The sequence below is a fragment of the Mesocricetus auratus genome, unplaced genomic scaffold (assembly GCF_017639785.1).
Source record: "Mesocricetus auratus isolate SY011 unplaced genomic scaffold, BCM_Maur_2.0 Super-Scaffold_4256, whole genome shotgun sequence".
NCBI lineage: Eukaryota > Metazoa > Chordata > Mammalia > Rodentia > Cricetidae > Mesocricetus > Mesocricetus auratus.
Window position 1 is genome coordinate 110,311,726 of NW_024429182.1, and position 13,947 is coordinate 110,325,672.

At 35.4% G+C, this 13,947-nt stretch overlaps 1 protein-coding gene across 4 annotated transcripts in view; it reads right to left on the reverse strand.

The window, feature by feature from the left end:
- The window catches only part of Grm5 (glutamate metabotropic receptor 5), a 456,261-nt gene that overhangs the window by 260,374 nt on the left and 181,940 nt on the right, over positions 1-13,947 (reverse strand). For all 4 annotated transcript variants that reach the window (XM_013124694.3, XM_005085371.3, XM_013124691.3 and 1 more), the window contains exon 4: positions 10,922-11,171. In XM_013124694.3, the coding sequence (XP_012980148.2) occupies positions 10,922-11,171 (250 nt within the window). The remainder of the gene's footprint in view (positions 1-10,921; positions 11,172-13,947) is intronic.

The following is a 13,947-nucleotide window of genomic DNA, read 5'->3' on the forward strand; positions in this document are numbered from 1 at the left end:
CCTACTTTACTTCCACCAGCTATGTAGTGACTATCCCCTGGGCTGATTTTCCCTGTCCATCTTGGACATGACATTCCAATCTGCCACAGCCCAAACATCAAGCGTGGACTCTAATGGCTCATGTTTATGTGTGTGTTCATGTTCATAGAGAATTCTAGGAATTTTAGGTTTTAATTTCCTTCAAATATGTTATGTGATTTTTTCTGAATGATGAGTCAACCATCCAAAGTGTCAGAAGTTGAGAACAACAGTGAGAGGACTGACCTGGTTGTCTGAAATTCAGAAGCTTCTCCCTTGGATAGTACAGGAGAATTCTAATTCTTCTCCCAGACCTGTTGTCTCTAATCTCAAATGATGCTAGGCTTCTAGCCACGAAACTGTAAGCAATTGTATTTGCCACAGTGGGTACTATGAATTCTATTGTAGCATGTCATTTTTGACATAAAAGATATTACTCTTCTCAGGGTGCATAAATGACTTCTACAGTTGGAAATATATTTGTATTGACTTGCTGCTTTTGGAGAGATGACCATTAGACAGTTATTTTGTTCAGGGTATTTTTCCATGTACAAGTTAGGACAGTAATTAGAAATGACTGACCTGATGTCATATGCATATAATCTGAGAACTGGGGAGGTGGAGACAGGTAGTTCCTTGATACTCACTAGAAAGCCCTCTAGCCTACTTGATAAGTTACAACCATTAAGTAGAGGTATTTGAAGGAAAAAACAAAGATGTAGCCAGCAGCTTCAGGAATGAAAACTGTGGTGGTCCTCTGGATTCAACATACATCTGCACAATGTGAATAAAAACACAAACTCTCTGTCTCTGTCTCTGTCTCTGTCTCTCTTTCTTTCTCCCACACACACACTCTCTCTCTCACTCACTCTTTCTCTCTCTCACATACAGACACACACATATGTACACAGAGAGACAAAGTTATACATATATACACACATACATACATACATACATACAGACAGACAGATAAACAGACAAGTAAGTTGCTACTAGGTTTCCTTATATAATAACACAGTTTTGATCCAAGGATGTCTATAGGCTTCTTTCTCTCAACATTTTGTTAGTATATTGATTTCCCATTGGAAAAGTTGACTATTGAGTGCATGGTTATGTAACATAGAGATGTCTACACTGATGTTAGCCTGAGAAACTCATGCACAATTAGAGCTATGAAATAGAGCTCTTAAGTAAAATCACGAGGAGAGCACCCTGAGTAATGACCACTGACCTCTGGTCTCTACAGGGAGACTTTTAGTTGGCTCTCTTGCACAGCAGCATGCCGTTAGCTTGGTTTCATGTCTTCAAAAACCTAGAATCTTGCTTGTTATTTAGTCTAATGATAATTAATGGAGAAATTACTCTTACTATATGTAACCACAAAACTTGTTTTCTTTTTTTTTCCGCTGAAGTTTTCGGCATTCTCAATATAAAGTGTTAGGTAGAAAAGACAGAGATTAACAATTCATAGCCCGCATTTTCAAGAACCTCTTGAAATAATTACAAAGAAAAGGAAGGAAAGACAGTAGAAGAAATGAATATTTGTTAGGCTATTAAGAGGTCTGTGAAGTTATACTGAAGTTCAGAAGCCCAACAACACTTGAGAAATTAGCTTACATGATTATCCCTACTGTGCAGTTCAAAATGTACATGTGATTGCAGGGATGAAGTCATGTAAATGATACTGTAAGGCAGGAGTATTTGAGACTGAATATAAATTTTGATTCTGAGAAGATAAAGGCTGTTACTGTACAGAAATAATAGTTTCCATGATCAGCTCATAGACATTGTACTGAGATAGCCATTGATTTTGACATGCATATGTTCCAACTGGGCCCAAGATTTCCTATTTATCAATTTTCATCATTTATTTTGCGTACACAGTTGCTTGTCATTGCTTATATGTCTGCATACTATATGCAAGATTGGTGCTTATGGGGATCAAAAGCAAGCATTGCGTCACTAAAAACTGGAATTATTGATAGTTGTATCTATGTGAGTGCTGGGAATCAAACTCAGGTCCTCTGCAAAACAAGTGTTATTAATTAATAAACCATCTTTTCAAACTATTTCTAGTTATTTATTATTTATGGTATCATTTTTATTGTAGTAGGAAAATGATAGGCAGATTCAAGAAATATGTTAAAGACAATGTGTGACAAATTACAGGATTCAAAGAGAATCAAGGGAAATGGTTTAAGAAGATTTTGCTTGAGTTTGTCACAATTTATTTTTATATAAATTAAAACTCTCAGAAAGATGGATAATATGTAAAAGAAAGAAAATACTATGTCACCAACTCAATGGGCAAATAAAGGTAATGAAAATACTTTCATTATTATACTTAGCACACATTAACATTTTTAGATAAAATTCAGGGACAAATAGGAGACCTTTTAGATGTATTGCTTCTTCTTATTGTGTTGAACATTATGTTCCAGGAAGATCAAGAAAAAATAAAAAATTCCTTTTTTCTTGCCCTTCTGATTAGTGAGAAATACAGTGCAAAGCATTACACCCTGTCCCCATATCTCCAACAAGAGGTACTATGGCTGGTCCTACTGGTGTCACCAAGTCTCTAAGCTTCTGAGAAAACAGAAATATAACAGCAAATTATGCAACACAATTAACTGCTTCCAAGTTAATGTTGGAAGCACAAGTCTTAATACTGTTGTGTAAGGAACTAGAAACAGCTTTACTTTTGTGAACACTGTATCAGAGTCATCAAATCTTTACAGTCAGACAGACCATAGATTAGTTATTATAAGACACATGGTTTCTCTCACAACTATCCATTGCTTCATTATAACCATTCAGCCAAAGACATTACGCAAATGAGTATAATTATGTGCCAGTAAAGTTTTTCCTCATCTTGTGTGAATTCTATTAACCATATTATTTTTCTAAAAAGCCAAGAAGAAACACATGGCTCCTAACTGCTCTTACCAAATCATAATATTCTGTTTGTTTGTTTATCTAGGGATGTTTGACTAACTTATAAAGTACATTAAAATGTTTCTCACTTACTGAAATCTACATTTTTTTCACAATGATTTCCTGTAAAAATAGTTTGGTTCAATTATTCCATACAGTCACAGATTTTTATTTGTTTGTTGTCTTGTACAGTTCTGTTTTCTTTAAATAAAGATACACTGGATGTATTTTTACATTAAGAAATCCCCTTTGTGAATAATTGATTTTAATTACCCTATTTTACTTTATTGTAGTTTCTTTATATTGGCCAAAGAGAGAAATCATTGCCATTTCATATCAGTGAGATGAAATTTATTACTGAATATAAGGATCATCAAAGACTTGCAGATGACTCACCACTATGGTTAAGGACACAGGCTTCCTTGCACTGTCCTCTGGGGCAGTGTGTGTATAATCCTTTATAAGTAGGTTAACCTTCTGTCTCCTCAGCTATAAAATGAGGTAAATAAGTTCCAAATAGGTTTTCTAAAAAGGATCAATAAATTAACACACAAAGCAATCATATTTGATAATATTTTCAAAACACAATACTCTGAGTAGGTGCTATTTATATTCAACTAACAAAATATGCTAAATGTATTTTATGAGTACAGTCATACCTCAAACTAGCAGAACTCTGAGATGTAAATGCTCTAAGTCCAGAAGAAGACTTGGAAGTTACGGGATCGTTTTCAATCTAATCAATATTCTTCTCCATCCTCGGTCCTCTTGTCTCCTTTTTGGACCTTTCTGGTTTTAAGATACAAAACACCTTCCAAGTCACCGGTAACACCCAAATTTTACTTGAGCATCTATTGGCCTTGCCGACTATCGACAAGTCACACCTCTGAGTTTCAGAATTTCAATTTGCTAAGCAGCAAAGGGGTGGATATATGAAACTTTTAATTCTTATCTCCTCCCTTTCTTACCTGGGATTAGACTCACCTATCTGATGAAGTTGCATCTCCTGTCCTTTATAAAAAAAAAACCATGGAACAAAACTTACAATTGCAACAATTCCCCCATGATTTTGAATTGTAAAAGCAGTGTTAGAATGTCCATGTAATCATAGATCAAAGATGTCATCTCTAATTAGTTAGCATACATTAGTCTCCACAATCACTACTGTTGGTTCCAATGGAAAACTGGGCTATTGTTTAATCTACCTTTAAAACACAGAGTTAAATCCCACAATACTTTATGTGACAATACAAGGAAAAATATATTTGATGTTATTTTAAGAACTTTTTATTATAGTATAGTTAAACTGCCCTCTCTTCATTGTGCCTTTTTGATTATAGAGTAGCAGAATCTTTTCTTCTCATTGTAACAAATGAAGTAATATTTTTAAAGGTAATTTAGGAAACTGCTTATTAATCATGTCTTTCTTTTGGTTTTCTACACTTCAGTGATGTGTTCTGAACTCAATGTTACCACCTAAACATACATGTGTGCAGTCTCTCTCTCTCTCTCTCTCTCTCTCTCTCTCTCTCTCTCTCTCTCTCTCTCTCTCTCTCTCACACACACACACACACACACACATTCACTCACTTGTTACTGACAGTTACAGTGTGAGACTACCAAGTAATTTTTCTGTGTTCAAAACTTTAACCTTACACCTACTAAAGATTTTTAGTTCAGGAGGTAACCTGCTTCAATTATTGCTTTATTCACTGTCCTTTAAATGATATCTATTCCCATACCTTTAAGTTTGATACTGTGAAATGACCCTTTGTTTAATCTTCTGATCTCCCTAGAATCCAAAATTAAATCACTAACTAAACATGTCTCTTTGACTGGCCTTTGAAGAGAATATTCAAATCTTATGGGTTTTAAAGATGACAGTGAAAAATTATATTTTAATATTGTACAAAATGCCACCACCAGGTTAAAATTAAATGACTTCTGTGAAAACATTTTCAACATTTGTTAATAACTTATTTTCCTTATTTTAAAATGATCCATTAAAATCCATTGAGAAAAATAAACAGAAATAAAATTAACAAGAGCATGACTATGTAAGATGTTGGCTACAAAATCAGCTGTATATTCATTATAGGCATAGATAAACTTGTAAACTGTCATTCTCAATTTAAAGTCACAATTTGAAACATTATGATAACATTTGAAGTTAAAAGTTTACCAACTAGCTGGGTGTTGTTTGCACATTCCTTTAATGCTAGCACTCCAGGGGTAGAGACAGGTGAATCTCTGTGAGTTCGAGGCCAGCCTGGTCCACAAAATGAGTTGTTAGAACAGCTAGGGCCATTACATGGAGAAACCCTGTCTTGAAAAACAAAAGAAAAAGTCGGGTGGCAGTGGCACATGCCTTTAGCCCCAGCACTTGGTAGGTAGAGGCAGGCAGATCTCTATGAGTTTGAGGTCAGCCTGGTCTACAGAGTGAGTTCCAAGACAGGCTTCAAAGCCACACAGAACCCTTAACCCCTGCCCCCCAAAAAAGGATAGCAGCTAGCAAATAATTTAATAACTCCCTGTGCTGGAGAATAAATAGAAATCTGTCAATTCTTTCTTTGCACATATGTTTCTTCCTTTAAATATGCTATTCATGGTCATAAATTACATACTGGCAAACAAAAGCACTGTTGTAAAATGTCTTGAATTTTTTTCATTTTTTTACAAAGGGAAAAAGTGGCATCTGTTAAACTTTTTAACAAACTTCTGTTACATGTACTCTCTCTACTATCTGTCTTAACTCACATGGTCTAGACAGTTTGATATACATACAGCTAAACAAATGGCTGCTTATGGACAGAACTTCATGTGATTGTTCTGATATTGGCAACTCAATGCGTACAAACAGAACAAAATATAGCCAAGACGTAACACAGTTTTGCTTGGTTTATTTACATTACAAATGTATAATACAGGTCTTTTTAGTGTTCATGGATTTTTACTGTTTTTTTAAATTTTCAAAGGTGAGCACATACAACAAAATAAATATAAGACAAAATTAAAGTGAAAATTTCCAAGTGTTGAAACATCTATTTTCTAGGATTCTTTTTTAATTATTATTTATTTTTAAATTTAAATTAGAAACAAGGTTACTTCTCACGTCAGTTCCAGGTCCCTCTTCGTTTCCCTCCCCCAACCCGCCCCAATATCCCCTCATTTCCCCAGGGAGAGTGAGGCCCTCTTTGGGGGTGTCCATAGTCTGTCATTTCATCCAGGGCAGGGCCTAGAACCTCCCCCAAGAGTTCAGGGTTAGAGTGCATCTCACATTGTTGGATGGGAGTCCAAAGTCCATTTGTATACTCGGGATAAATACTGATCTACTACCCAAGGCTCAAAAGATTACCTAGGCCTCCTCACCGACACCCCTATTCAGGGGGTCTTGATCAGTCCCATGCTGGATTCCCAGGCATCAGCCTAGGATTCAAGAGGTAACCCTTGTCACATCAGCTGTTTCTGGGGATTAAGCCAGCCCAGTCTTAATCCCTTTGGTCATCAGTCCTCCCTCTGTTACTGGCTTTCTTGAGTTCAGCTCAGTGCTTAGCTGTGGGAGTCTGCCTCTTCTTCTATCAGCCACTGAATGAAGGTTCTGTTTCCCAGACTATCTGGCCATGGGATTGTAGGCTGGCACTCCCAAGATCTATGTCTAAATTCCATATATGAGAGAGTACATGCCATGTTTCTCTTTTTGTGACTGTGTTAACCTCACTCAGGATGGTTTCTTCTAATGTCATCCATTTGCCTGCAAATCTCAGGACTCCATTGTTTTTGTCTGCTGAATAGCACTCCATTGTGTAAATGTACCACATTTTCTCTATCCACTCTTCGGTTGAGGGGCATCTAGGTTGCTTCCAAGTTCTGGCTATTACAAATAATGCTGCTATGAACATAGTGGAACAAACATCCTTGTTGTATGAATGGGCATATTTTGGATATATGCCTAATAGTGAGTTGCTGGGTCTTGTGGTAGGTTTATTCCCATTTTTCTGAGGAGTCTCCATACTGATTTCCAAAGTGGCTGAACAAGTTGGCACTCCCACCAGCAATGGAGGAGTGTCCCCCTTTCACCACATCCTCTCTAGCATAAATTGTCATTGGTGTTTTTGATTTTAGCCATTCTGACAGGAGTGAAATGGTATCTCAGAGTTGTTTTGATTTGCATTTCCAGGATGGCTAAGGATGTTGAGCACTTTCTCAAGTGCCTCTCAACAATTTTAAACTCCTCTATTGAAAATTCTCTATTTAGTTCTGCAGCCCACTTTTTAATTGGATCCTTTGGTGTTTTGGAGACTTGCTTCTTGAGTTCTTTGTAAATTTTGGAGATCAACCCTCTGTCAGATATGGGGTTTGTTAATATTTTTTCCCACTCTGTGGGCTGCCTTTTTGTCTTGCTGACTGTGTCCTTTGCCTTACAGAAGCTTCTCAGGTTCAGGAGGTCCCATTTATTAATTGTTGATCTCACTGTCTGTGCTACTGGTGTTATGTTCAGGAAGCTTGTCTTCATTCAAGGGTACCACCCACTTTCTCTTCTAAGAGGTTCAGTCTGGCTGGATTTATGTTGAGGTCTTTGATTGCTAGGATTCTTATGTCTTTACATTATTTAGAATTGTGTTAGGTGAGTTAGCCTGTTTGCTCTTTAAACCTATTAAAATCTTTTATTTCCTCTACTTTACAAAAGTGATATTATTAAAATCATAAGCATCTAAGTCCTGACTTGTGTGACACTGTTAAGAATAGAAATAAAGTACTGTCTCTTCTGTCTGTGTTTCCATCTCTCTCTTTCATTCTTCCTGAAGCTCGTTATAATATCTTCTGGTCTTACCCTGAAAATTAATTGTATCCAAACATTTAGATGTTAGGCATACTTAGAATTTGAATTGAACCTGATAATGTGGAAAGGCAGAGAGGAATATCTGTCTAGTCAAGGTTAACAACTGCTGTTATTATTTACTAGAATAGCTGTTTACTAGTTCATCTGTAAATAGATTTATTAGAATAAACTCAGAATAAACTCATTATTTTCTTTTCAAAATTAATGGATATTGAGCTTATATTTACTTATCATTTGCAAGTAGTTTTGAAATTTAAGTACACTTACCTTTGTATGGAGTTTCATTTCATACAAACATACAGATGTAATTAGCAAAACTATCTTTAAGTAGTTAATTAAAAATATTCTCATTTCTATGTTTATATTTTATAACTGTCAGATACATGTCTGGAAATCAGATAGTATAACCTGACCAGGCCTTATGGCAAGTCTTCTATCACAGAAGTGGAGAGACAGAGAAAAGTGGATCTCTATGAGGTCAAGGTCAACCTGGTCAGCAGAGTGAGTCACAGGACAACCAGGGCTACATAGAGAGATACACTGTCTGAAAAAAGATAGTATATTCATTTTAGAAAAATAAACATATATAGAAATGCTATTATGATTCTACTTCTGATTTCTTTCTAATATAAGGGCCATTTGCAAAGTGACTTCATTGTCCCAGACAAGATGATATTAACACTAAGACAACACACTATACAGAGCTCAAATGTAAATACTGAGTGTCTGGGTCCATGTGGTTCTCATATTCAATTTATTTGCATCACAGTGGAAGGATTTATTGATGAAGAATGGAGGTGTTTGTCTCATCAGCAGAGTTTTCTTAATCCTGCCAATATGTTCACTGAACGGCGTGTTAAGAATCACTCTTCCTAGACACCTGGAGAGTGAAATATGGGACTCACTTACTATGAGGATAGGGTATATCCTATAGCTTTGGTTTCTAGTTTCTGAGAATCATTCATCCAAGTATGAATCAGGAAACTCAATGGACAAAAACAGACATTAGGTGCATACAGAAAGACAGAATAATCTTAAAACTTTGGAGCACGTACTGGTAAACTAATAGCAATACCTAGGAAATAGGTATGTAGAGTCATGGATTTGTTATCAGTTTAGTATATCCTTCCACTATACAATAGGAAACAAACTGGTAAAAAAAATGGACTGTATAGCCAGTCATTACTACTAGATTATTGTGTAGCTTTGACAGTGCTATATGAGTTATGTAGTTACCAGTTTCTTTACTTTAAAAAAAGGAAAAAGGCAGGTGTTTTTATAATTGCTACAATTTGTTTTTCTTTTATTTAATGGTACTACAGAATATTTCAAAATCTTATATTGTTTTTCTAAAACAAAAAGAAGATGAAACAGTATTAAACATGTCAATCGTTCTCATGAATTTTACAAACTATATTACTGTCTGGGAAACCCACAGCACTAAAACCATTTTGTGTTTTATTCAAAAACATAGCATAAGCATTTTAATGAAGTAGGCACTCAATATTTGTCATATAAAAGGTTGCATTAGATGATGCAGAGGAAGAGTTTAACATAGTATTTGATATAAAACATCTGTTTATTTGATAAATTCTTCTGCAAATGCTTTTATTAACACCCAAAGTGATTTCTCATTAAAATGTACTAAAGAAATAGAAATGTTTCAAGAGAATTGTAAGGGAACTTGGGATCATGTTATTACTCTAATTACTTGAAAGATTATTATGTGTTCTTTCAGAGAAAGTAATGGTTAAAGGTGTGGATATTACAGTGAAATATTTTTAATTCAGAATAAAGAAAACTTTTAAACAAAATTACTCACAGATAAAGTAAATCAGAGCTCATCCTTTTAAATTTTTCATATTGGATATATGACACATGACAAACTGTCAAGTTTTTCAAAAAGGGTGTACCTTATGTGACATCTTTAAGGGTAGAAAGGAAAAAGCCCACAAATCACTGAGCAATTACATTTTCTAGAGAGAACTCCATTAAAAACTAGGGTATCATCCTAATGATAATGATGGTAGACTTTATACATTTATTTTCTTGAGATGTGGTACTCAAATGTTTAACCAGATATTAAGGGTATGCTTGTGATGCTGTTTTAGAATAACATCACCTGATGAGTAGAATAAGTAAAGCGCTGGCCCTACTCCCTACTCCTACCTACAGTCTGATAGGACTTCTAGCCATTTGAAGACTTAATAACAGAAGGCTGCACAAGTGGAAGGACCTAACCATGAATGAGTACATGATACATGACATTGGCCTTGCCCATCTTTTAAATGTATACTTTGCATTGGTGTTTCTTAGTACTTGGGTTCCTAGCCTCCAGAGAAGTTAACAGAGTCATTTTTCATACATCTCAGGTTTATACTGGGAGTTAAACACACATGGGTTCTCTTTCTTTATGGCTTTTCAAGTATAGGTTCTGTTAGCCCATACACTCCTTTATCAAATGAATCAGTTATTCCCAATCAATTTCACAGTACATATATTTCACAAACACATGAACATTACATGTATTTTTGTATTTTATATAGTCACATTGTATTAAGTTTTTATTATTTCTTTGAAAACAGACTAATATATATTTAGCTATATCTGCATGAAATAAGTAAAACTGCATCAATAAAGTGAAATGTCTGAATAATTAAAAATCAATCTTTGTAGAAGCTAATGATATCGAATCTTATCTAGTGTCGCTGTAGCTGATTAGAAAATGGGATATCAGATATATTGAAAAATAATACCTTTCTTTAAACCTCAAACTGTATAATTCTATATTATAAAGCAAACTTATTTATGCATTCTCACTATCATTTTAAAATCAACATTAATAAGTTTGATGTATATATGTTTCTTGATCCTACTAAACTTTAAGAAACCACCTTATTTCTTACCTTGGTTTTGAGATTGCAGACTGCATTTTCACATTCTTAGTCCTGCTTTCATCAGGAACTTTGACACATAATAATATTCATTTCCTGTCTTTCTCTCTGGTCTTTATGTAGTTTTATGATAGTTACATTTTTCTGGTACACAGATTAGAATTCTAAAACAGCAGTCCTTAGGCACCAAAGAATGAAGGAAGAGTTTTGGTATTAGTTATTCATTGTCACCTACCTTCCTAGGAGTAGAAACTCTCCAGCTAGACCCAAGCGTCTCATGGCCATCAGCAGACCTCTCACCGTCATGCCTTCACAGAAGCAGGCTACCACCCGGGCTTTGGGCAAGTGACTTCTGAGCTTTTTCAACAGCTTGTCGAAGCTCTGCTCCCCAGCATTGCTGTAAATTTTGTAAGAGTGGGCGATGCAAATCCCTTCCTTAGCTGACATATCCTTGAAAGCCTCCATCCCACTTTCTCCATAGTTGCCTGAATGAAAATGGACATACAAAAAGAGATATTGAAATGAGAGAAATGCATTTATTAGGTGCAATAAGAATCTCTCCTCTTAACTGAAATGTAGAGCAAACATGTTTCAGTACATGCATACATTGTACAAGGTTCAAATTGTTAAATATTTCTGCTTCTGTAAGTGTTATTTTTTTCTTTTATGTTCAAAAATCCAACAACCACTTCTCCTAGCTTTTCAAAATGAACAGTTCATCATCTAACCAGAACATCTTTCTCTAATCTGTGATGGTACCAGTTAACCAACCTTTCTTCTCTTCCTTTCCTTACTTGCTCAAACTTCTGGTTAATACACTTTACCCTTTTACTCTCAATTCCAGTAACAACTTTTCTAGATGTCTCTCATCAGTGAGGTCACATGGTATTTACATTTCGGTGTTTAACTTATTCACATAATATAATGTTCCCCATCTCCATTAATGTTGTCGAAGTAGTAGGATTCCATTCCTTCCTATGACTTGCGTAAGAACCAAGTGTTCATCAATCAAAGAATACCTAATGTTCTCCTTTACTGTCAGCATCAAATACAGCCTGTATGATAATTAATGTGCAGTTGTCTCTGCAGCATGCTCACTTTTCTTCCATTTAATACATACTCATACCTTAATATAAAATGGTAGAATGCATCCATCTGCTATTTTATTCTCTGCTATCTCTTTCCAGCTTTGTGTTTCATTTTCTGATAGTTTCATCCCACTACTGTAGTTTGGATATTGTTTATTATCCAAGGATCCTGTTTTGGGAGTTTGGTCTTCAGTGTGCTCACATTGATGTGATGGACATTTAAAGTGTGCCCAAGAAAAGATGGTAAGAAGTTCAGGATTAATTCTCCAGTGACTTCCGCTGCTAGGTGGGTAAAGTCTGCCAGGGTCGATCAGTTTCTACTGCTCATAAAAAGGGAAACTTGGTTCTTACACAGTATCCTGCTTCTTTATGAAACTGTATGAAACTGATTTTCTTTAGCTTTCCCCAGAATTTAATAGTAAACCTAAAAATTACCACTGTATTATTTGGACCTTCAAACTACCCAAAATATTGAACCAAATAAACCTACTTTTTACATCCATTATCTAGCACTAATTATTCTTTTGTGGTAACATAAATAAGACAATTAGCCTTTTTAGACACATTGTATACATGAGATTTATTCACAATATACATATACACATATATTTATATGCATAGTTTGTGCATAAAACATATCTAAAATAAATTCTATATATGATATAGGTGCCTCTGAAATATTATAGAGTATCCTACTACATAAAATGCTGGGGGCACAGAGATCCTTGTTGTCAGAGAAGTACTAAGAGAACCAGGGATGTCTCCTCAACAGAAGAGACAAAATCAAATACCTGCATTCCATCCAGAAAACTGAAAGTGGAGGTTGTTGACAGCTAGGTAACTTTTTTACTATCTGAAGGGACAAACCTCACAGACTAGAATGATTCTTCCAGACTCTTCCTTCCTAGACCATAACACATCCTTAGATGTCACAAATACTTAGTGGTCTGCTAACATCTATGCTATCTGTCAGAGACCACGCTCTAGAACCCACCCTCATGGTCACTTGTACTTTGTGTTTTGTTTGTTTGCTTGTTTTTTTTGTTTTTGTTTTTGTTTTTGGTTTTTCAAGACAAGGTTTTTCTGTGTTGCTTTGGAGCCTCTCCTGGAATTCGCTCTGTAAACTAGGCTGGCCTCAAACTCACAGAGATCCTCCTACCACTGTTCACGTGTACTTTGTAAAAGAGTCACTGTACAGTAACACCTTAAGCTTTATTGTAAACCTGAAATTGGACTTGGTTTTATATATACTGAAAATGTTCCACCTGGAATTTGACTTCCTAAAGTGTGGTTCAGGTTGACAAAATCAATCTGTAGTGGGTTTTCATTCTTGTCTATCCATGTGGTTTGCTTTCCCTCTGACAGCTGCAGAGACCCCTCATAAAATATGCATTTTATATCACATGTTACTAGTGATGAAATTATTACCTGATGTTCTAAAATGCAAAACACTATCATATTCTCAACTGAGACTTACAAAAAATATTTTTCACTTTATACAAAGTACAGTTTAAGAAATGGATAATTCCAAGGTCCACTGTAATTTTTGGAAGTGATAATATGACCATCATTTTCTTCTTCCTTCTTTTGTTTATTTTGAGATTATATTTTATTTACAACTTTTTTCTTCAGTTTTAACCCATCCAAATCCTCAAATAAAACTCCCTTCTTTAAATTTGTGACGTTTTTTCCGTCAATGTTTATTGCATGCATATATGTGTTTGTTTATATCTACACATTCCCAAATATAATCTGGTAAGTCCATATAACATAACTTCTTTTTTGTTTTCAGGGCTGACTATTTGACACGGACAACCAATTGATATGCTCTTCTCTGTGGCCAGCCTTCTCTTCTGCTCCCAAGTTGCTCAGTGTTCTATCTTTGTATATGGTTGAGGCATTGTGGGCGTTTCCTCATGACATATGGTATCTTTTAAAGTTGTTGGGAGGTCCTGCTGATCAGAGGTTGCAGTCTACTATAGCCTGGCAGTTTCCTCTAAATTGGCAACATGGGTTACTCAGGGCACTGTCCTTCTTACCCATAGCCATCTGAACCCTGTTCAGCAATTCTGCTCCCTTTACCCTCATGGACCAGTGCAGCAAATGATCCTGAGGAGAAATCACAGCCACATAAGGTGAATGAAAAATGTAAGACTGAAAGTCTTACTAGACT